The 21,365-nt window shown below is 46.4% G+C and overlaps 1 protein-coding gene across 2 annotated transcripts in view; it reads right to left on the bottom strand.

Moving 5' to 3' along the window:
* Positions 1 to 6,929: 6,929 nt before the first annotated feature.
* LOC147448793 (putative proline-rich receptor-like protein kinase PERK11) overlaps positions 6,930 to 21,365 on the bottom strand; it is a 150,242-nt gene continuing 135,806 nt past the window's right edge. Inside the window, exon 7 of one of the 2 annotated variants that reach the window (XM_086522454.1) lies at positions 6,930 to 8,012. In XM_086522454.1, coding sequence (XP_086378580.1) covers positions 7,680 to 8,012 — 333 coding nt within the window. In that variant the 3' untranslated portion in view covers positions 6,930 to 7,679. The remainder of the gene's footprint in view (positions 8,013 to 21,365) is intronic. The other variant, XM_086522455.1, reaches the window with a different exon arrangement.

Here is a 21,365-nt window from a genome sequence, read left to right as displayed (position 1 = left end):
GTGTGGTCTGGTCCACACTGGACGGACTCTTTGGGCCGGGCAATGACACGTGGCAGGAACGACGTAGGTTTAGTGGACATCGTGGCCAGGTCACCACCACCACTCAGTTTGGAGATTGGCTTAGGTGGCTAACATTTATGAGCCGTTGGTGGATCATCTTCTTCATATATGGTCGAGCGTCGTTGTCTAGAGTAGCGAGTCTATACACACAACACGTATGCATCATCCTTGCACATCTAAGCCTTGACACCCCCATTGTATCTGTGAGTTATGGGCTAGAGTTGAGTGTGCTGCCACGCCAGAGTCTGTATCGGTTCTTTGAGATGGTCGAGTCTTTTGTTTTGGTATGTTGTTGTATCTCTGTGTGATCAGTTTTTATCTATTTTTGCTTTGTTTTCAGCTTTTTTTGAGTGAGATTGTCATGCACATTGCACTAAGGAGCACCCACTATAGAGAGCACCACACACTATCCGTGCTACACCCACTCTACCAAAAGTTACACTTTGAAGGAAGATGTCAGAAACCATATATCTTTGGGAAAAAAATTTCTTGAAACCTTGCCAGTTCCTAGGAGCATGCGGTATGGTAGCTATAGACTTCTGCCACTACATGGCACTGCATCTGAGAAAAATAGTAGCTTGAAACAAATCTTGAATCATTCTCTTGCAAGTGATATTTAGGGCTTATGCCATGTAAAACAGAGCAATAAAGACGGGAGCGCCCCCGTTGCGCGATGAAGTAAAGGTGGGAGTGGCTAATAAGTCTGTGGTTGGGACACGAAGATTATTTCAAATAAAATTGCAAAGGGCTACTAAGATTACTTCAAATAAAATTCCACTAGATTTTGGCCGGTTTGCTTTGTCTTCTCTTTGTGAAACCAGTATGCTTTGGAAAAAGCACACACTTGAAGCTCTAAGACCACTTTCAGGAGACATGCACCACGTGCCAATGGAAAAGAACAGATTGAATAGACTTTTAGCACTTCAATAACAACAAAATTGAGAGAGAGAGAGAGAGAGAGAGAGAGAGAGAGAGAGAGAGAGAGAGAAATCATGCGACACGGAGTGGGGGAATTACACCCCAAAGAGTACTCGCCACAAACCTTGGCGTCCCTTTCGGTATTTCCTTAGATTACTTGAACTCAATAAAATTCCAATACTCACACTCTGCACCATCACCCAAAAGTGTCAAACACTAAGCCCTCTACACTTATTTAAATTCCCTTGGTCTTGAAAATCATTCAAGCTAGAAAAAAAATGGTCCAAAAGCGTGAGCCCTAAAAGCTGCCATCGCATTTTGCAAAAAAACCGTACAGCATGCCACGTCATAAGCAGAAAATATGGGCGTCTATACAACTACCACATCATCAGCAAATTTGCAAGGAAGTGATTGTGTGAGTGGTCTTGCTTTATTTTAATGCCTTTATGTCACTTGGGCCACATTAGACGGGGTCCCATCAGTTGGTGGAAACTCCAATTTAAAAATAGGCCACTCGGCAAGACATGTAAGTTGGTAAAATTTCTTCTACTGCTTTTGCCCCTTCTCTTAGAGTTTAGGACCCTCGTCCTGTTGGGATGCGAGGTTTTGTTGCATCTCTTATGTGAACAGTCTCTTCCACCTAGAAAAGCCTTATGTGTCAAGCCATGTGAAAAGCCTCTTGTAACCTTTGTAAAGAGAAAGCCACTTGTATTGTTCATTGGCAACCACCTTTTGTGCTCATGGGTCAAAAGGCTGCCTATTTGTAAAAGCCTATATAGAGGCACATTCTGCTGAATATTTGCAAGCTTTATCATTTACAAATATAGTCTATATTGTATTGTGCAATAGTTTCTCTCTCAAGCTCTACACTAACCTCTGGAAGCATGCTTATGCCATGAATGGCACACTAACCTATCCACCTTAATCCTACAACTGGTATCAGAGCCTGCAACCAAACTGATCGGACCTGAAACCATTGGGCTTGAGTGCCTATCCGCTAGGCGCTTTTTCTTGGATTTGAAGGTAGGCTCCGACCATATGGCGGAAATCGAGGGCTCCGATTAATGGGCTTCCTCTTCACTTGGCCTTTAGTCTGCTTAGGGGTGGATCCCACTTGGGTTTGTCTTATAGCCACACACATACACATACACAATATTATCACAGAGATCAAATGAGCTCCAAAACTAAAAATCAAAATAGAAGCAAGTTAAAAGGTAAACAAATTATGTAAAAATAATCTAATTATTGACATTCATAATATGCTAATCACGATGCAAATAAGAACAATCGTAAATTTCTTTTCCTATTCAATTAGTATAGGTAGTGGCACTAATAGTACTAATCCATGTACTAATGGACTTCAAAAGAAGAAAGTTAACAACGTGATTAGCACCATAATTAATATGCAATGCAAAAGAGCTTTGATTGACAATTATGATGGCGAAGAGAGAGAGGAAGTCAATGCAATCTAGCATAGTGAGAATGCTTAAGATCTATAATCGATTAGAAAATGCTAATCTAAGCTATGCTCTGATACCAGTTGTAGGGTTAAGGTGGGTAGGTTAGTGTGCCATTCATGGCATAAGCATTCTTTGGAGAAGTTAGTGTAGAGCTTGCTAGAGACAGATTGTTGCACAATACAATAGGGTATATTGCAAATGATAAGCGTTACAAATATTCAATAGGATGTGCCTCTATATAGGCTTTTACAAATAGAGAGCCTTTTGACACATGAGCACAATAGGTGGCTGCCTTTGCACAAATACAAGTGGCTAGTCTTTACACAAAGGTTGTAACAGGTTGTGCACATGGCTTGACACATGAGGTGGAAGGGGCTATTCACACAAGAGATGCAACACAAGGAAGGCTTGTGAATTGTGTGCATCACCCAGTGTGTTTTGAAGGGAGGATTGTGTGAGTGATATGCAACCAAAACCCACATAAAGGAGGATTGTTGGGATACAAGGTTTTGTTGCATCTCTTATGTAAATAGTCTCTTCCACCTAAAAAAGCCTTATGTGTCAAGCCATGTGAAAAGCCTCTTGCAACCTTTGTAAAGAGAAAGCCAATTGTAATGTGCATTGGTAGTCACCTTTTGTGCTCATGTGTCAAAAGGCTACCTATTTGTAAAACCATATATAGAGGCACATTCTACTGAATATTTGCAAGCTTTATCATTTGCAAGTATAGTCTATATTGTATTGTGCAATGGTTTCTCTCTCAAGCTCTACATTAACCTCTCCAAGCATGCTTATGCCATAAATGGCACACTAACCTATCCACCTTAATCCTACAGGGAGGGTCTTATGTGTCAAGCCATGTGAAAAGCCTCTTGCAACCTTGTAAAGAGAAAGCCACTTGTATTGTGCATTGGCAGCCACCTTTTGTGCTCATGTGTCAAAAGGCTACCTATTTGTAAAAGCCTATATAGAGGCACATTGTGCTGAATGTTTGCAAGCTTTATCGTTTGCAAGTATAGTCTATATTGTAATGTGCAATAGTTTCTCTCTCAAGCTCTACACTAACCTCTCCAAGCATGCGTATGCCATGAATGGCACACTAACCTATCCACCTTAATCCTACAACTGGTATCAGAGCCAACTGAAGATTGATTGTACTGTGCATATGCAGCCAAACTGCTCGAGACCCAAAACCATTCCAAAATGGGCTTGACCGCTTATCCGCCAGGCTTATTTTTCTTGGATTTGAAGGTTGGCTCCGACCACAAGGTGCAAAACGAGGCCTCAACAACTCACCACGTATTGCTCTCAACCACGCAACTCTCAGCTCGGTGCTCCAAGTTGCTCCGCAGCCCGTTGTCCAATCAACCCCATCATCCCCTACCTGCGCAATCACAACGCGGCCCCCTTCTCCAAGCTGGAGTTGGCCATACCGTCCACACACATCCGACTGGCTCCCCGTGCAATGCGGCCTCAACTGTAGCCGATCGCCCTCACTGTAAACCCTCGCCCTACACACAGGCCGTCGTGCCCAACTGCTTCTACCTGCAAAACTTGTGCTTGCCATCGACAGAAAGTAAAGCTCACATTTTTTTAATTTGCAGCAGTTCACATTCAAACCAACCACCTCAAACTCACAATTCTGCTAGAAGGGGCCTTCCCACAGTAGTCAAGCTTGACACCACGCTATCTAATATACCGCAAATTTTCGATGAAGAGGTGCTCCATTTTGGAGAGTGAATTCACGAATAATTTGTAAAGACCTTTGAAGCAAGTGCTCATGAGGACTACACATTGCCCACTCACCCGGGTAAAACCTTCCTCTCACTGCACACAGTAGAGCACCATCATGGGGAGAGATAAAAACATAGACAAATTCAACGGGCATGGCTTCCACACGTGGCAGACGAAACCAAGGGGTACTTAATGCGAAAGCAGTTATGGTCCGTCATTAAGCCACCAAATGACAATGACAGAGTAGAAACACGACAGAGCTTAGCATAGTTTGCAGCTAAAGATGAGCAAACTACCGACATTTTACTCGCTTCATTTGACGACAACTTTGTGCATTATTTAGATGATTGTACCACTGCACATGATACATGGATAACTTTAGAGCAGCATTTTGGTGCTATTGCCAAGCATTCCAAAATTGCATTAAAAGTGCAACTTTATGGATTGCTTATGGAGCTTGGAGAAGATGTGTCATGTCTAGTCAATAGGCTCAAAAGTATTTGCACACATTTGACATACATAAAATGCCCTGTAGATAATGAAGACCAAATTGCTGTGCTTCTCAAAGTAGTACCAGATGCAGATTTTTGCCAAATTGTAACAGTGCTAAAAGAGAAAGACCCAATCCCTAAAATTGAAGATGTAATAAACTCTCTTCAAGAGCACGAAAAGAAACTCAAAGGCAGCCAACAACAGTCAAGTGGTACTTATGTGGTCTCATACAACCGCTACAACCGTAATCACAAAAGCAACCTAAAGTGCACACACTGTGAAAGAACAAATCACCTTTCAAAGGATTGCTATGAAATCAACCCTTGTCGCATTTGTGGCACAAACAACCATGTTACAAAATATTGCAGACTCAAAGATAAATGTTTACAGGTTACCAACTACAAAGAGCATTTCAAGGATAAACCAAAAGGAAAAATTAACCTTGCCACCACTGAAGATTCTGACGAAGCTAACGACAACAATATTGGCTTTGTTTATGATGATGTGATGCGAGCATTATCTCTCTTGTGTACCTTACCCTCTATTGTGCCAGGGGAGGCTTGTGTGTGCTTACACCCTGATGTTTTGTGTGCCTACATCCTTTGTGTCTAGGGGAGGCATTTTTTTGTTGAAGGGGAGTCTTGTGAATTGTGTGCCTCACCCTAGTGTGTTTTGAGCGGAGGAATGTGTCAGTGATATGCAACCAAAACCCACATAGGAAGGGATTGTTGGGATGCAAGGTTTTTGTTGCATCTCTTATGTAAACAGTCTCTTCCACCTAGAAAAGTCTTATATGTCAAGTCATGTGAAAAGCCTCTTGCAACCTTTGTAAAGAGAAAGCCACTTGTAATGTGCATTGGCAGCCACCTTTTGTGCTCATGTGTCAAAAGGCTGCCAATTCGTAAATTCTATATAAAGACACATTCTGCTGATTATTTGCCAGCTTTATCATTTGCAAGTATAGTCTATATTGTATTGTGCAATAGTTTCTCTCTCAAGCTCTACACTAACCTCTCCAAGCATGCTTATGTCATGGATGGCACACTAACCTATCCACCTTAATCCTGCACGGCCAAGATTTGTAGGTTGGCTCCGTTCTTCAGTGGCTTGACACGTGAAAAGTTAGTGACATCCCCCCTTCTTAAAAGAAAGTAATCATCTGCAATTACAGCATAGCTGCAAAACAAGTCAAGCCAACCCAAAAAAAATTGAGGGACAATCAGTTCCCATTCCAAATTGGAGCTCTTGATTTCTTGGGTCATTGGCTTCCCAACAAAATCTTATCCAATAAGGAGTCTCATTCCACATATGTACTCTTGATATTTTGGGTCGTTGACTTCCTAGAAATATATCATCCAATAAGAAGTATTCACTGGTTGACACATCACAATGCAGCACAAATGCTCATATGTGCATGTTACAAAACATAGAAACATAAAGCCATCAATGAACACTTCCCTGCAAATAACCATCCAAGTCCGTTCATCCCTCATCACTCCTCCCACAAATAACCTTAAAAGGACTGGGCCATGAGATATAGAGGCCTTTTACAACCAAACACCCCCTAGACTACAACCTACATCGTTTGGAGTTGTTGAGAGTAGCCACTACTCGGACTTCTTGACACTCTCCCCCATAAATAACCATCAAGGTTTGGGCTATGAATAAAAACAACAATTTTCAAACATTCAATACTCCCCTCACAAATAACCACAAGAGTCCAATCCATGAGTATGAGCAAGCATTCTCACCAAAAGTGAAGCTCTCAACAAAAGTTCTTTGTTTGGAGTTCATCTTACTTGACTAGGACCATTTCTCACCAATCGATTGATCTAATAATTCTATCAAAAATGTGACCTAATAATGTTCATAGTCCTCTATTGCCATGGTATCCAAACACCCACCCCTTCCTTAAAAGGATAATGAGGAAATTTTTTATGTTCCTTATGGTGGCCAAGGGAGAGGTACAATTGGCAAGAATTTTCATTTTTCATTGATTGAACTTTCAGCCTCTTTACTAGATTTCAAGCAATTTTTGAATACACCATAAAAAAATTCAACATTTTTTGTGTAAAAGCTAGCAAATCCTTGAAATTTTGACACAATATCTAAGAAAATTGATTAATCATTTATAACAGACGGAGTGTACAATATGTGGTTCCGTACGTACTAATTGTACCATGTATGGGTCCGTTGAGAAAACTACACAAAAAAATCATACAAAATGCTTTTGGGAATCATAATTTGACAAAAAAAAATAGAAGTAATGTTGCCTCTTATTGACGATCACAATTTCACATGATTTTGCGGGTATGGCATAAGTTTTGGTTTGCAAATCATAGGTGTCCTATCCATTTTGTTGGGTATACACGTGTATGTGGGAAGCAATCCTTCTATATCACATCAAAATCATCATTAGCTATGCAAAAGTGTCTTCGTTTGAATGGTATTGAAATTTGCAATATTGTAGAGGAGGTTTGTACAACTCTCACTTCATTTGCCTAAAGATAATCCTTAAAGATCAAATCAAGACCAATATTGGTGACAACAAACAAGAACGTGTGTGTAATCTTTTAGGCACAAAAAAAAGCCCAAAAGAGGAGGAAAAAAAAGGAAAGTTTTACAATTTTGAATACAACTAAATGCGAAAATAGCCAAAGAGAAGAGTGTAGTATATGATACAATAAAAAAGAAACAAGAAAAGTTTTACATTCATGAATAGAACTTAAAGACAAAATAGCCAAAACAGAAGGGTGTAGCATGTGATACAATTAAAAAAAGAAAAAAGGAAGGTTCTACATTTATGAATACAACTAAAAGCCAAAATAGGCAACATACGGTACAATAAAAGCAGGAACATATCCAGATGAGGAATCAGAAGAAGCTTACTGATAAAATAAATTATAAGACCTACACAGCAACCAATAGCTTCTGAGTACTTAGGTTTCTTCTATATGCATGTCCCATGACAGCCAAAAAAAGTTGCAAAACCAAACTACCCTCAGCACCAAGATCTTAAACAGTTTTCTGTACAGCATAAAGAAGAGGGTCCTCCACCTTCTGGCCACCAACAATAGGGATGACTGTCTCTGCAATTGGCCAATTGTCAACGACATCTGTCGCCAGTAGAGCCTCTGCTTTCTGGGGCAACTCCAGCTTCATCTCCAGTTTTAACACTGCCTCCAAAACTTGAAGGACGTCCTGAAAAGAAGGCCTTTCAATGCTTTTGGATGCAGCACAATGCAAAGCAAGGTTTGCAACAGTCTGCACTGAGTCTTTATCAATGTCCTTTCCCAACTTGCTATCAAGGATATTCAATGTTACGTTGGTTATGATCGGAGGCCTTGCCTGCAAGACACATCTCTCTCTCTCTCTCTCTCTCTCTCTCTCTCTCTCTCTCTCTCTCTCTCTCTCTCTGTGTGTGTGTGTGTGTGTGTGTGTGTGTGTGTGTTTTGAGCAAAAAGTGGGGCTCGTGGCCCTTGGCACTACATAAAACAAAGATATAAAAGAGATATGGATAAACCCCTGAAAGAAATACAATAAGAAAATCCTAAACAACCATACGGTACATAAATGGATAAAGACACTCTAATCTGATAATGAAGCTCTCTGGCTGTGTAAGCCTACACAGATCTGCCAAAAGCTCTATCTGCCTCGGGCGATGTAGCGAAAACCACAATGTCCAATGCTAGCTATCTAACTGATATAAAGTATCCCCTGTAAAAAGCCTCCTGTAGCAGCTCACAAAAGGTAAGGGATTGTAAAACCCCTGGGCTATGCCTCCAAAACCATCCACATCCACTATTGCATTTCTTGATGTGGTCCCCCATTCAGATCTATGGCATAACCATACTATAAGAGAGGCAGGACGAACCCAATCCTCTGCACCACAAAAGCCAAGGGAAGGTACCAAGATACAAGAGGTTGAAAGCTCTCTTTATATTGTGTCATCGACATAGCAAGAGAAAGCTCGTCTCTTTCATAACTATCCACAGGGAGGTGACATATAGTATGCAAGAAGAGTGGGCCTGAGAGGAGGTGGAATCCCAGGAGGCACCTCTAACTGGCTCTATATCCCGCACCTCCTTTGTTCTTCCTCCCTTCTTTTGGATCTCTCTACCTCTGATCTAACTCTGCCAAAAGTACCTTCCATAGAAGACTACATTGGAAAAATGCGCAGAAAATTAGAAGATAATAGGGCACCCACCCGAAGGGCCACCATGGCCGCCATACCAAATCTTGGGCAGAGCCACAAAGAAGCCATCACTCATAAGATCTAGACAAGGAAACCCTACAGATGACCACAAAAACTCTTAACAAAGACATGAATAACAGGACCTCTGCTGGTGAATTGTGATGCAAAGACATGGATATCACGACCTCTAGCAACAATGCAAAACCTGCTGAAAAATCAAACTCCTCAGCTAATTACAGAGACTTACTATCCTACTCTCCCCCAATAGTGCCTACTATAAGAGGCATCTACAACTGAATCTCCAAAGAGTCAAAAGGCTGTTGACCTGGCCTATCTTGGACACCTTAGGTTGATCTGGGCTGCCTCCGATTGCTAATCCTCATGCTATATCTGTTTTGTCCAACTGCCCTAAAATATCCTCTTGATCCTAATCTGGTAACCTCTCCTTGGGAGGCATATTTGGCAACTGCTCTCCCCCATTCAATCCTTGTCTCACTATCCACCTGTCAACAAGGATTGTCTGCTCCCCTTACCGCGCTGCAGAGACAAGAAATAGTCCCCCAAGCAAGCGCGCACCCGTTGAGAAAGAAATGGAGCGATTTGGTGCACATGGCCTCGAAAGTTGCTTCGACCTTCTTCTTTGTGCCTTGCATGCATGTCAAAAAGAACACTCAATCTAATTGAAGCTCTGATATCAATGAGAGGCTTAGAGGCAAGGAACCATAATGTCACGTAGCATGTAAGTGCTACATCCATAGCCCCCAGGCAAGCGCGCACCTGTAGAGAAAGAAATGGAGCGATTTGGTGCACATGGAAAGTTGCTTCGACCTTCTTCTTCGTGGCTTGCATGCATGCCAAAAAGAACGCCCAATCTAACTGAATCTCTGATACCAGTGAGACGCTTAGAGACAGGGAACCATAATGTCACGTAGCATGTAAGTGCTACCTCCAGGTTGACCGCTTTCCGACCGTTGAGTCAGAAAAGTGGGGTTCAGGGGGAGACCGCCTGGCCATAGTGCATGGGCAGCCGGAGCAATGTAGACACGCATGCCACACTAAGCGTCCAAGGATGAGAAGATCTCGTTCTCTCATGGCTGGCTGGTGAGCTTATCCACTAGACCCTCTTGGGTAGATTTCCGGTAGCGGCATTATAGGTATTTTACATTTGTGTCAGTCACAGAATTTATGTGAGGGGATCAAATATGCACAGATCTATGATAACATCAAGCTCCGTGGTGAGCGAATTGGGGCAGGTAGGGCTTGGGAAAATAGAAAAAAGAGTAAGGGTCTAAAAGAAAGGGATTCCGTAGTGAGAGGCAAGGAAAGAGGACTAGCCAAGGTGATTGTTGGACTAAAAAACCGCATCTTTGAGGCTCGCCGTGTACCACCAGCAGAGACTGTTCACGATCTTTGGTTAGAGCTGATCCACACTCTCAGTGGACAGCTCGAGAGACTTCAGGGCAGCTCCGACCGCATGAGGGAGCGCAGAGAGGCCTTCCTTCGACTTTGGCGTCCTGGGCCTTTTTTCACCATGGTCCAGGGTGTATTCAGATGGCACTACCGTCCACCTGTGAGGCTTTTCCCTCCTCCCATTTCTTGATTTAGCCTCATTGTACATATGCTTTTTTTTCATTGGGAGAGTCTCCCCATCATGGTTGTTGTAGCCCTCTCTCGAAGAGGTGGTTGTAGCCCTATGGGCAGTTTCATTAACTAATAGAAGGATCTTTTTCTCGGAAAAAAAAAAAACCCTTAGAGGCATAAGTTAGTACAAGTACATGATGGTCAGACTGCACCATCAAGTATTACTAGCACATCAGCCCCAAGTAGCAAATGCCCTAGCATTTTTAACCACACCAGCAGTAGCAGATTTCAGCCATTATCACTAGCAATTTGCAAGTTTAGCCTGGCAGCACTAGTGTTAGCATTTTCAGCCCAAGTACTGCAAATCAGCCATCATCAACTAATGTTTCAAATTTGCAGATTTCCGCCCATCATGAGTACCCTCATCAGCACCCTCAACATCGGCAATAACAGATCAGCCCATAGCCTCATCAGTTTGCAGATTCAGACTTAGTTCCACTAGCGTTTTGCATTTCCAGACATTAGCCTCGCAGATCTAGGCATCTACCGCAAGATCCCATCAGCATCTTAGCATCTAGACCCTTTGTATCAACATTTGTGTAATCTAAAGGAAATACCTCTCTAGCAATAGAGAAGGGGGCCCTTGGAGGGGAGTTTAAGACCTCATCCAGTGTTAAGTCTTCTTTCTCTTTCTATCACTGACAAAACCTTCACTGACAAAATCTCTCTTTCTTGTCTCTCTATGTCTATTGCGCGTCTCTCATTAAGTAAAAGGAACCTTGTGTGAGCACTCATCTTGAGTTATCATCATAAATCAGTTTTGTTGCACATTACATGGGATCTCAAGGAGACAACAAGCAACTAGTGGCCTTGGCAATGATTTTCTAAGGTGCACAAGCCTGAACATGGACTCAATTCAAATCTAAATTTTATGAACAATTCCTTCCACCCCCTTCGAGAAGGAAATTCGGAAGGAATGGGATTAGCTCACCCAGAAGGAACATGATCACCAAGTCAACAATCATTGTTGAGGACTTACGCTCTATGGGAACTCCTAGGAAGATGAAGCAAAGCACTTACGATGCAAGACAAAGAGCGATATACAAGGAGACTGGCAGCCAAAGCAGAAAGTGCCCCTCTAGGGAATCAATCTAAGAAGCCAGAGGACACCAGCAAGAGAATTATTAATCTCTCACCCGCACAAGTACAAACCTTCAAGGATGAAGAAAGATGTTTCTACTTTGGAGAGAGGACAAATGAAGCCCGCCTACTCTATCCCCTGCTCCACCAAGCTCTAACTCTATTTCTCATGTGCAAGGGAATACGAAAACGGAGAATGGGAAGCGTTAGTTTCTCAAGGATTGGGGATCTCTCAATAACCAGCGAGTACTAATCCTCTATTATCCCGGATCCATACACAGCTTCATCTCTCTTGATATTGCATAGCGCATGTGCCTCACACCTAATAAGTTAGGTACTCCGATCACATCCGGATTTGCATTTGAGGGGTTGATTACCAATACAACTCCTGTGCAAGGACAACTCAATCTTCAAATTGGCGAATATAAGGACTGAGAATCATTTTTTATGACACCTATCAAAGGATGTGACATTATCCTAGGTATACTTCTGGATCCATCTGATCATAGATTAATGTCAAGAAGTCCCTCGCTCTAGATATTGAGGGCAAGAAATTCAAAAATTTTGTTGATGCTTGATTTGGCTATTCCCTATTGTAAGCCACAATTCTATTAAGAAGGAAATGAAGAAATGTGCTTTTGCTTAGTTAATTTTTGTTGAAGAGAGAATTAAGTCTAAAGAGAGTTTGCTCTTGAGTCTTGATTTGAGTCTTGATTAGAATCTTGAGTCCACCATTCGACTTGCTCTTTCACCGACAAAGTAAACGAGCCTAGCCATAGAGGTAGAGCACCTGTAGGCGACTTCAGTCATCTGCAAAATTCTCGGCACCCGACCTAGCAGAGGAGAGCTGCGTGACCTTCTCCAAGCCCACCTTCTCGTAGAGGTGGACAAGATCTTGGACGTACAGATACTCGGACGAGGTTACTATCAGATCGACTTTGAGACCTCCGAGATGGCGTCCAAGGTCATCGCCATGAGTCCATTGACCATCCGAGCAGCACGAGCCCACTTTCGTCAGTGGAGACATGGTTTCGACCCTACTTCGGATGTTCTGGTAGAGGAGGCAGACATCCCCATCTCCGTCTGCTTTCCGGGTTTGCGGAGGGAGTACTTACCACTTTTGTCCAGGATAGGCTCAGCCATTGGGACTGTCCAGGAGACACCTCGCAGCGCAGCCTCAGTAGCTGCCAAGGCGGCTGGCATTCCCTCAGTTCGTGTTTTGGTCAGAGACACTCACACGCTCCCGAAGGTCATTCTTCTGTCTCGGGTGAGTGGGGGTTGGTTTAGACAGAGTGTGGAGTATTCGGGCCTCCCGAGCCAGTGCTTCATTTGTCGACAGATGGGCCATCTTGCGAAGTGTCCACGGAGAAGGCCTTGACCTACACCACAAACTCAGCCCTAGCCTGCAAGGACTGGCCAGCAGCCACAGACAGAGACACAGTGCACACATGCAGAGCCAGCCTCTGAGCTGGGGCTCCAGCGGAGGAGGGATGGCAGCAAGTCCGTGGTCGACAACGGCAGGGGCCACAGTGACACCTGGCACTCAGAGTGGTCCTCAAGCGCCTACCCAGCAGCAGTGGATTCCCACGGGGAACCATTTCGGTCCTCTTGAGCAGGATGAGATCCCTGCTCCAGCCCCCACCCCAGCTTCACCCTCGACAGCCCCCCCCCCCCCCCCCCCCCCCCGAGTTCCCCCCCTCCTGCTCCCGCCGCCTCTTCCCCCCGCCCCTCTTCTCCACCGCTCCCCCCTGCTCCTAGTAGTAGTAGTACCATAGTTACCCGGAACGCGGAACGGGAACGGCAACGGGATCCCCGCGGAACGGGGGAACGGCTAGGGGTCCGGAACGGGAGGTATAAAAAACACCCAAATAGTGCAATTTTTAGCTCCTTGTGTTTAAATACAAGGAGTATTAGAGTGCTTTGACTCAAATACTCACAAAAAACTCGTTTTGAAGACCATTCAACCTTGCTATGACTAGATGATGAGAGAGAGAGAGAGAGTGAGATGGAGAGGGAGAGATTTGAGAGAGTGGGAGGGAGAGGAAGAGAGCTTGAAGGCTTGAAGCCTTGAGCCTTGAGAGAGTGAGTCTTGAGAGGGAGACATCTTGAGAGTGAGAGGGAGAGAGCTTGAGCCTTGAGGATTAGCTTGTGAAGAGAAAGGGGGAGGGGGGTGCATTTTATGAGTCCTTGAGGCCTTGCACACTTTCAAAAGAAGCCCAAACATTTACTTCAATTTTTTCAATTTTTGCCAAATTTGTTTGTAGCCGTTGGCCGTTCCAGGGGCATTCCGGAACGGTCCGGGGGCATTTCGGAACGTTCCGGAACGGCCGTTCCGGTTTGCATTGGCCACCCGGAACGTCAGACATTCCGGGACGTTCCGGAACGTTCGGGAAGGGAACTGCCCCCGGGAACGCCGGAACGGGGGCTAGGGGGCGTTCCCCGATAACTAGGGCTTCTACTCCCCCCCCTCCTGCTTGAGTTCCACAATTGACCAAGGGGGCAGGGCCTTCTCCGGTTGCTAGGAGACCTCTTGGCAACGCCTTTGCCACGAGTCGCTTGGCAAGAGAGGGACAGCCTTTCTTGCGACCCCCTCTACAGGTACAGGCGTCTCCCCTTGCAGCTATCCCTCGTGGTCTGACGAGCATCGACATCCGGCGCCGATGGGACTTCTTCGACTACGACTTTACTTGTTTTCTTGGCGACCCCTCACAGTCCATGAGGCAGCCTGCTTCAGGGTCCATGTTTTGTTCCTTGCAGCTAGAGGGACAGAGGCCTTGGACTCAGCAGTTGGCTTCTCCTTCCCCCTTTGCGGCAGGGACCAGATTGAGTGGACCCTCGACTCAGTGTTGGGATGGTTGCACACACAGGTCCTAGAGTTCTCTCACCACATGGGAGAACTAGGAGTTACAGACATGCTTCAGACTTTGTGGCCATTGGCCAAGTTTGCGGTGACCCCTCCAGATACAGCAGGATGTAGACACATTTTTGTTTACTTCTTTGCCGATACACAGTGATTGCCATGCTATATACACATTCATGAGGACTCCTCGACAGAGGAGGTTGCTTTACGTACGGCTCGCTCTGCTTGGGCTTGGGCGAGGCACTCGCTACAGTCACGCCTATCTAGAGGACGCTCGGATGCGGATTACTCCCCATCCAAGCGAGCCTCGAAGATAGCCCGTTTAGCTGCTGCGGCAGCATCTGTTCTCTCTCACTCCCCATGAGGATCATCTCATGGAATGTGTAGGGACATGGTGGGCCCCAGTTTCAGCGTCAGCGGGGCCGACTACGTCAGGAGCTTCAGCACTGCCTTGTGGGAGGAGAGATTGATCTCCTTATGCTTTAGGAGCACCATCTGTGTGAGAGCCGCATTAGACGTTGTGGTCAGCTCGTGGGTGGACGATATGATACTTTTTGGTTAGCTGTTTTTGGACCTGGAGGCATCCAGGATGGGGTATGTATGACTATTGCGGACTCTTTGCAGCAGGTCATTATGGGCAGAGGGATTATTGTGCCAGGCACGGCTCAGTGGATTACTATGCAGGTTCAAGGTTGCCTTGTGGGCTTCCTGAACATCTATGCGCCCGATGTGGCGAGTGCTCGAGCAGAGTTTTGGTCACAGCTAGTTGAGTCTCTGCCGCAGGCAGAACACTGGTGCATAGGGGGGACTTCAACATGTTGGAGGACCCTTCTGACAGGATTGGTGATAGCCATGCTATTGTGCATGGATTTGAGCTCGTAGCTTGGGAGAGGCTTTGTATGACTTTGAGGGTCTCGGATATTTGGCAGCACTCTAGTTTTGTGAGGCCCCCAGACAGCCTTGCCTTTCCTCATTCGGACCGCAAAGTGGGAGGAGTGAATCTATCGCGGATAGATCGCTTCTACACTAGTGACCACTTCAGTGACTTGGGAGGGACAATTGGCATTCTGGCAGGGACTTCCTTCTCGGACCATGCACCAATGATCCTCACAATGGCAGACAGGCAGAGGAGTGGGAGCACGATGCTTCACATCCCAGAGAGGGTCTTGCTGGACTCTGCACTCAGAGAGCGAGTAGAGGCTCTCTGGACAGAGAGCTTGGACAGGCAAGATTCTCCTGCTGACAGTGTGGCCTTAAGACTAGCTCAGATTAGCCGTTTCTTTCTCCAGGAGTCTTTGGCTCGCCGGGCTGCAGCAAGAGAGGAGGAGCAGCATCTCAGACGGGGCATTGCTTCGTTACAGAGGATGCAGGACCAGCATACAGACAGTCCTTAGTTGGAGGAGCAGCTACAACAGGCTCAACAGAAGCTTGCTAGCACACAATTGAGGCGACATGAGTTTGCTTTCCACTGACAGGCATCTCAGTGGACTCAGATGGGCGACAGAGTGACTGGTACTTTCTTTGAGGCAGTGGGACATCGGCATTCGCATGCCAAGGTCAGTTAGTTGCGGAGGCCGGACGGGTCAGTTGCTTCTGAGCCCGAGGATATGCGAGCAGTTGCTACTGACTTTTACAATGAGTTACTGTCTACAGAGCCTCAGAGCGTCAGGATGCATGCAGGGCACAGGTTTGGGCACAGATGCCTTGTCTTGTGACTGAGGAGATGCATCAGAGGCTTGAGCTGCCACTTCAGCTTGAGGAGCTGCACACGGCTCTTAGGGCCCTTCCCCGTGTTAGCTGTCCAGGTGAGGATGGACTGACTCCCAGTTTTTTCTTGGAGTACTGGGACCTACTTGGCCCAGATCTCTGTAGTGCTTTTCAGTACATTTTGCACACAGGAGTGATGCCTGACAGCATAAGTGAGGGCTTGATTTACCTCATTCCCAAGGAGGGTGGCTCCTTGGATGAGATTCCACAGTGGCGTTTCATCACTATCCTCAACTCAGCCTACAAAATTCTTGCCTAGGCTCTGAGTTTGAGGATTCAACCACTTTTAGAGAGCCTTATACATGGGACTCAGACAGGTTTTGTCAAGGAATGCAGTATCCTTGACAACCTCTTTACGTTTTGGGAGGCTTCTGCCCTAGCACGGCTCCGTGGTGAGGACCTAGTGATTCTTCTTCTCGATTTCGAGAAGGCATACGACAGAGTTGACTGGGACTTTCTAGAGGACACTCTACGCAGGATGGGCTCAGATGCTTGGATCAGAGCGGTGTCAGCTTTGTACAAACAGGCTCACAGTCAAGTACTTTTGGCAGGAGGTAGAGGTGATCGCTTCATGCTCACACGTTCGGTCAGACAGGGCTGTCCTCTTGCCCCCTTCCTCTTTCTGTTCTATGCGGAGGCGATGAGCAGGTTTTTGGTGTCGCAGCAGGTTGGTCTACGAGGCTTAGCACTCCCTATTCGGGGAGATGAGCTACTAGATGCTGAGTTTGCCGATGACTCAGCCTTGTACTTAGATGGCCAAGAGGCCAACCTTCACAGGTGTGAGCAGGCTCTGGAGACCTTCTGTTGTGCATCGGACGCACTGATCAACTGGAGAAAGACAGTGGCTTTCTCGGTCGGTAGTGCTCCTCTGCCCGATTGGATGCCAAGAGAGGGTTTTAGGTGGATTCCCCCAAGGACTGTAGTTCGGTACTTGGGCTGTCAGGTTGGTTTGGACTTGTCTCCCGAGCAGCAGATTGCTCTCCTCCTCTTGCCTATCAGGAGGAAGTTTTACATTGGAGCTCAGCACGACTTTCTTTGGCTGGCAGAGTAGTAGTGGCCAACCAGGTGATGTTGGCGACTATGTGGTACATCACTTCTTGCTGGATCTTCTCGAGTTCTTGTATCAGCCAGGTAGAGAGGCTGATCAGGAACTTCCTTTAGTCAGGACGTGACACTCAGATAGCACGAGCCAAAGTGGCTTGGCAGGTCATCACTCTTCCTTGTTAGCACGGAGGGCTTGGGATCATTGACCCAGCACAGCAGAGTAGAGCCCTTCTTGGGAAGTTCATCGTCAAAGGACTTCTTCCAGGTGAGGAGCCCTGGAAGGAGTTCTTGCTACAACGGCTTCGTGCTAGGGTACCTCACGCTGGAGGCCCCCGGCGACCTTCGACCTTCACAGAGATGCGTAAAGTTGGTTTGAGCAGGAGACTGGAGGACCGCTTCGCTGTGAGTTTGCTTCGATCTTGGGAGCTCTTGCGGCGAGGCCTGGAGCAGAGACAGCCTACTTGCACGGAGGAGCGCCTACGGCAGCCCCTTGTCTAGAACCCCATGGTTAGCACTCAGAGAGGCCACTTGGTTGGTAGTCGGCCTCATGTTTCCTGGGGTCCCATGGCAACGGGTCCAGCGCGCTCTTTAGGTGACTGGTTAGAGTCCACAGGCTTATCAGAGGAGGTGCAGGGTTTCCAGCTACAGGGCATGAGAGGGGTACAGAGCATGTGCCAGGACATCTCAGAGGCAGTTTGAGCGGAGTGGCTCACGCCTCTTGAGCCAGTTGCACCCAGGTGGATGGGAGCCTTCACGCAACTGGAGGTTCTCATCTCAGTTAGGGCCTGCTCAGAGATTGTTCCATCCCTTTTCTTCGAGCTTCAGAGTGGGGGACGCTTATAGCGAGTTGCAGTAGAGGCCCCGCAGGTGGCAGAGTGCTGTTTTCAGAGGATCCGAGTAGTGGGAGGACTTGTGTCATCGATCCTAACCAGCAGCTCTTGAGACTGGACACCAGAGGCTGTGGGCTTGGGAGTGTTGTTCACTGGCACGAGTACAGTGGGATCCTGGTGAGTGGCTCTGGAGGGACCCTTTCTCTTCTGTAGACCACCCAAGTGTCCCGTTCTTTCAGTAAAATGTTCGACTGGGACGTCATATACTAGCAGCACACAAAGAGGCCCGCCCCGCTGCAACACCTCATTGGCAGGAGGAGGGTCTCACAGCTGAGTTCTTGGCAGCCTTTTGAGAGAGGTTGTGGGACTCCAGACAGCCGAGGCGAGTCACCTTGTTTCAGTGGCTGGTCGCACACAAAGCTAGTGCATAGTGGTCTCTCGGCCACAGGTGCAGCTTGTGACCATCTTGTGGATAGTCAGCGTCATTGTCTTTGGGACTGTCCTTCGGCACAGCAGGTGTGGCTTCGAGTTCTTCGGCTGATGCCTGCTCTCTCCTCGGCTCGACAGTACAGTTGGGGAGTAGCGGCTTGGTCCACCCTCAGGGGCCTGGCACTTCCATTTGAGCTATCTTCCACCAACAGGATGATAGTGATGCAGGAGGGGCGACCTACACTCCAGCCTGCCACAGAGCTTACTCCACAGGAGTGGTGCAGTGAGAGAGAGGAGTGTTGGGAGCTCATCAATGGCCTGACACTCTGGTTCATCTGGCAGGCCCATTGCTTCCGCATCTCTGAGGCTCTCTCTGTGCCACAAGCAGAGACTGTTCACGATTTTTGGCTAGAGCTGATCCACACTCTCAGAGGACAGCTCGAGGGACTACAGGGCAGCTCCGACCGCATGCGGGAGCGCAGAGAGGATGGTCCAGGGTGTACTCCGATGGCACTACCGACCACCTGTGTGGCTTTTCCCTCCCCCCATTTCTTGATTTAGCCCCATTGTACATATACTGGTTTTTTCATTGGGAGAGTCTCCCACCATGGTTGTTGTAGCCCTCTCTTGAAGAGGTGGTTGTAGCCATATGGGCAGTTTAGTAACTAGTAGAAGGATGTTTTTCTCGGAAAAAAAATCAATGACATTCTCGATAAGCTACAAGGCGCCAGCATTTTAAGTCGCATAGACTTAGAGAGTGGATATCATCAAATTCGCATAACACCAAAGGATCTGCTTTCTTCTAACAACCTTTGAACTTCATAAATTTTTGGTCATGCCTTTCGAATTGACCAATGCTGCTGCCACATTCAATAGAATGATAGAACACGTATTTAGTCCATACCTAAGCCTTTACAGGAGTATTCTTTGATGACACACTTGTCTTCTCTCGATCACAAGAGGAACATCAGAAGGACTTGGATACAATGTTTCAGGAATTGCGTAGGCATGAGTTGCATATCAATGCAAAGCAAAGTGAGTTCTTTCTCACAGAAATTCATTACCTAGGCCATATGGTCTCTCACAATCAAGTGAGTATGCATCCAGCAAAGTTCAAAGTTGTTCAAGACTGGCTGAGTCCCAGTACTCTACATGATGTATGTAGTTCTCTAGGATTGTTCGTATTATCGGAGATTTCTTTAAGGCTTTGTTAATGTGGCAGGACCGCTCCATGATCTTGTCAAAGGTGGCAACGGAAGATGCAATGAAGGCAAGAACTGCCTCGTGATTTGGTGGACACCTCGACCCTGATCTAGCACACCTGCAATGCCACACACATGAACAAGGCATACCTGTGGAGAAGAGAGTGTTAAAGGTGGCAGCGGAAGATGCAATGAAGACAAGAAATGGCTCGTGATCCAGTGGGTACCTCGATTCCGATCTAGAACACCTGCAATGCCAAACACGTAAACAAGGCACACCTATGGAGAAGAGAGCACACTGAGGTAGAGAGAGACAGCACATCTGAGAACGAGAGAGAGAGAGAGAGAGAGAGAGAGAGAGAGAGAGAGAGAGAGATGGGAAAGGCTCTCCGTGCTGATAACAAGCTGCCCATACAAGTGACAAAGGGTGGTCCGGCATAGAATTGTCATGCCAACAGGCTGACCCGAGGTGCACACAATTGCGACTACTACTGACCCTGCCAACAGCTCTGCACACACACACACACACACACAGAGACAGAGAGAGAGAGAGAGAGAGAGAGAGAGAGAGAGAGAGAGAGAGAGAGAGAGAGAGAGAGAGAGAGATCTGGGAAAGGCTCCCCATGCCATAGTAACAGGGAATGGCCGTTTTCAGGTCTCCGATCCCCGTTCCCATTCCAAGTTCCGGTTCCGAATCCCCGTTCCGTGTTTCAAACGTGAGTACCCGTAACAGGGAATGGCATTTTGTTCCGCGTTCCCGTTCCCCGTTCCCGTTCCGGTTTCGCGTTCTTGGTAACTATGCCCCATGCTGATAACAATCTGCTCATACAAGTGACCAAGGGTGGTCCCCGGCATAAATCTGACCTGCCTTATGGCTAGACTTGAGGCACACACGATTGCAACTGCTACTTACACTGCCAGCTGCTCCTGCACACGAGACCACTGACACGGTCTCCACATGGGTATCACCTCCAACATGCTCTGAGAGCATATATCTGGTGCACCTCCTCCTGGCTAGATCTAGATGTGGATCTGGATCTCGTATGAGAAACCCTGCCACTGCATGATCACAAGGCCTGCGAGGGGGTGCCCTGAGGATGTATTGCACATCTGAAAAACGCTGATGAGTTGGGCAAAACGCTTGGAATGTACCCTACTATAAGGTTTTTCAGAAGCATTTCTAGTTGTTTGGTGAAGTCGCTTCATGTATATGCCTTTCTTAACTTCGTCGGATTCTGGATGTTTTGGACAATTTAGAGATCTCGAAATCTCCGAGTGTTTCATCAATTGGCTGCAGAAGATTGTTTTTGGATTCTTCGAGAGTCCTCTAAGGCATCAATATTACTAATATCTATAACAAAAAAATATGTGTGTGGGGTTTTAAGTGTGGGTGTGAGCGCCCCCCCCCCCCCCCCCCCCCCCCAGTGCTAAGCTATACGACTACATAATGGGGCTGAAATGTCTCTTTTGGCAATATCCTTCTAGCAAACACAAAGCTCATCGAAGAGATGATCTTAAACTAGACCCTGTTGCTGCAACTCCAGTGTCAATAAGAAGATTCTCGCAGAACACACTTACACCAATAACTTCTATTCACAAAATAACAGCCATGATTAATGCAGATGATTAAATCTGGGTCTTAAGATTTAACTC

Source organism: Adiantum capillus-veneris, chromosome 10 (genome assembly GCF_014529385.1).
Source record: "Adiantum capillus-veneris isolate H3 chromosome 10, ASM1452938v2, whole genome shotgun sequence".
NCBI lineage: Eukaryota > Viridiplantae > Streptophyta > Polypodiopsida > Polypodiales > Pteridaceae > Adiantum > Adiantum capillus-veneris.
Note: the sequence above shows the minus strand (reverse complement) of the source record. Positions and strands in the feature narration are given on the sequence as shown.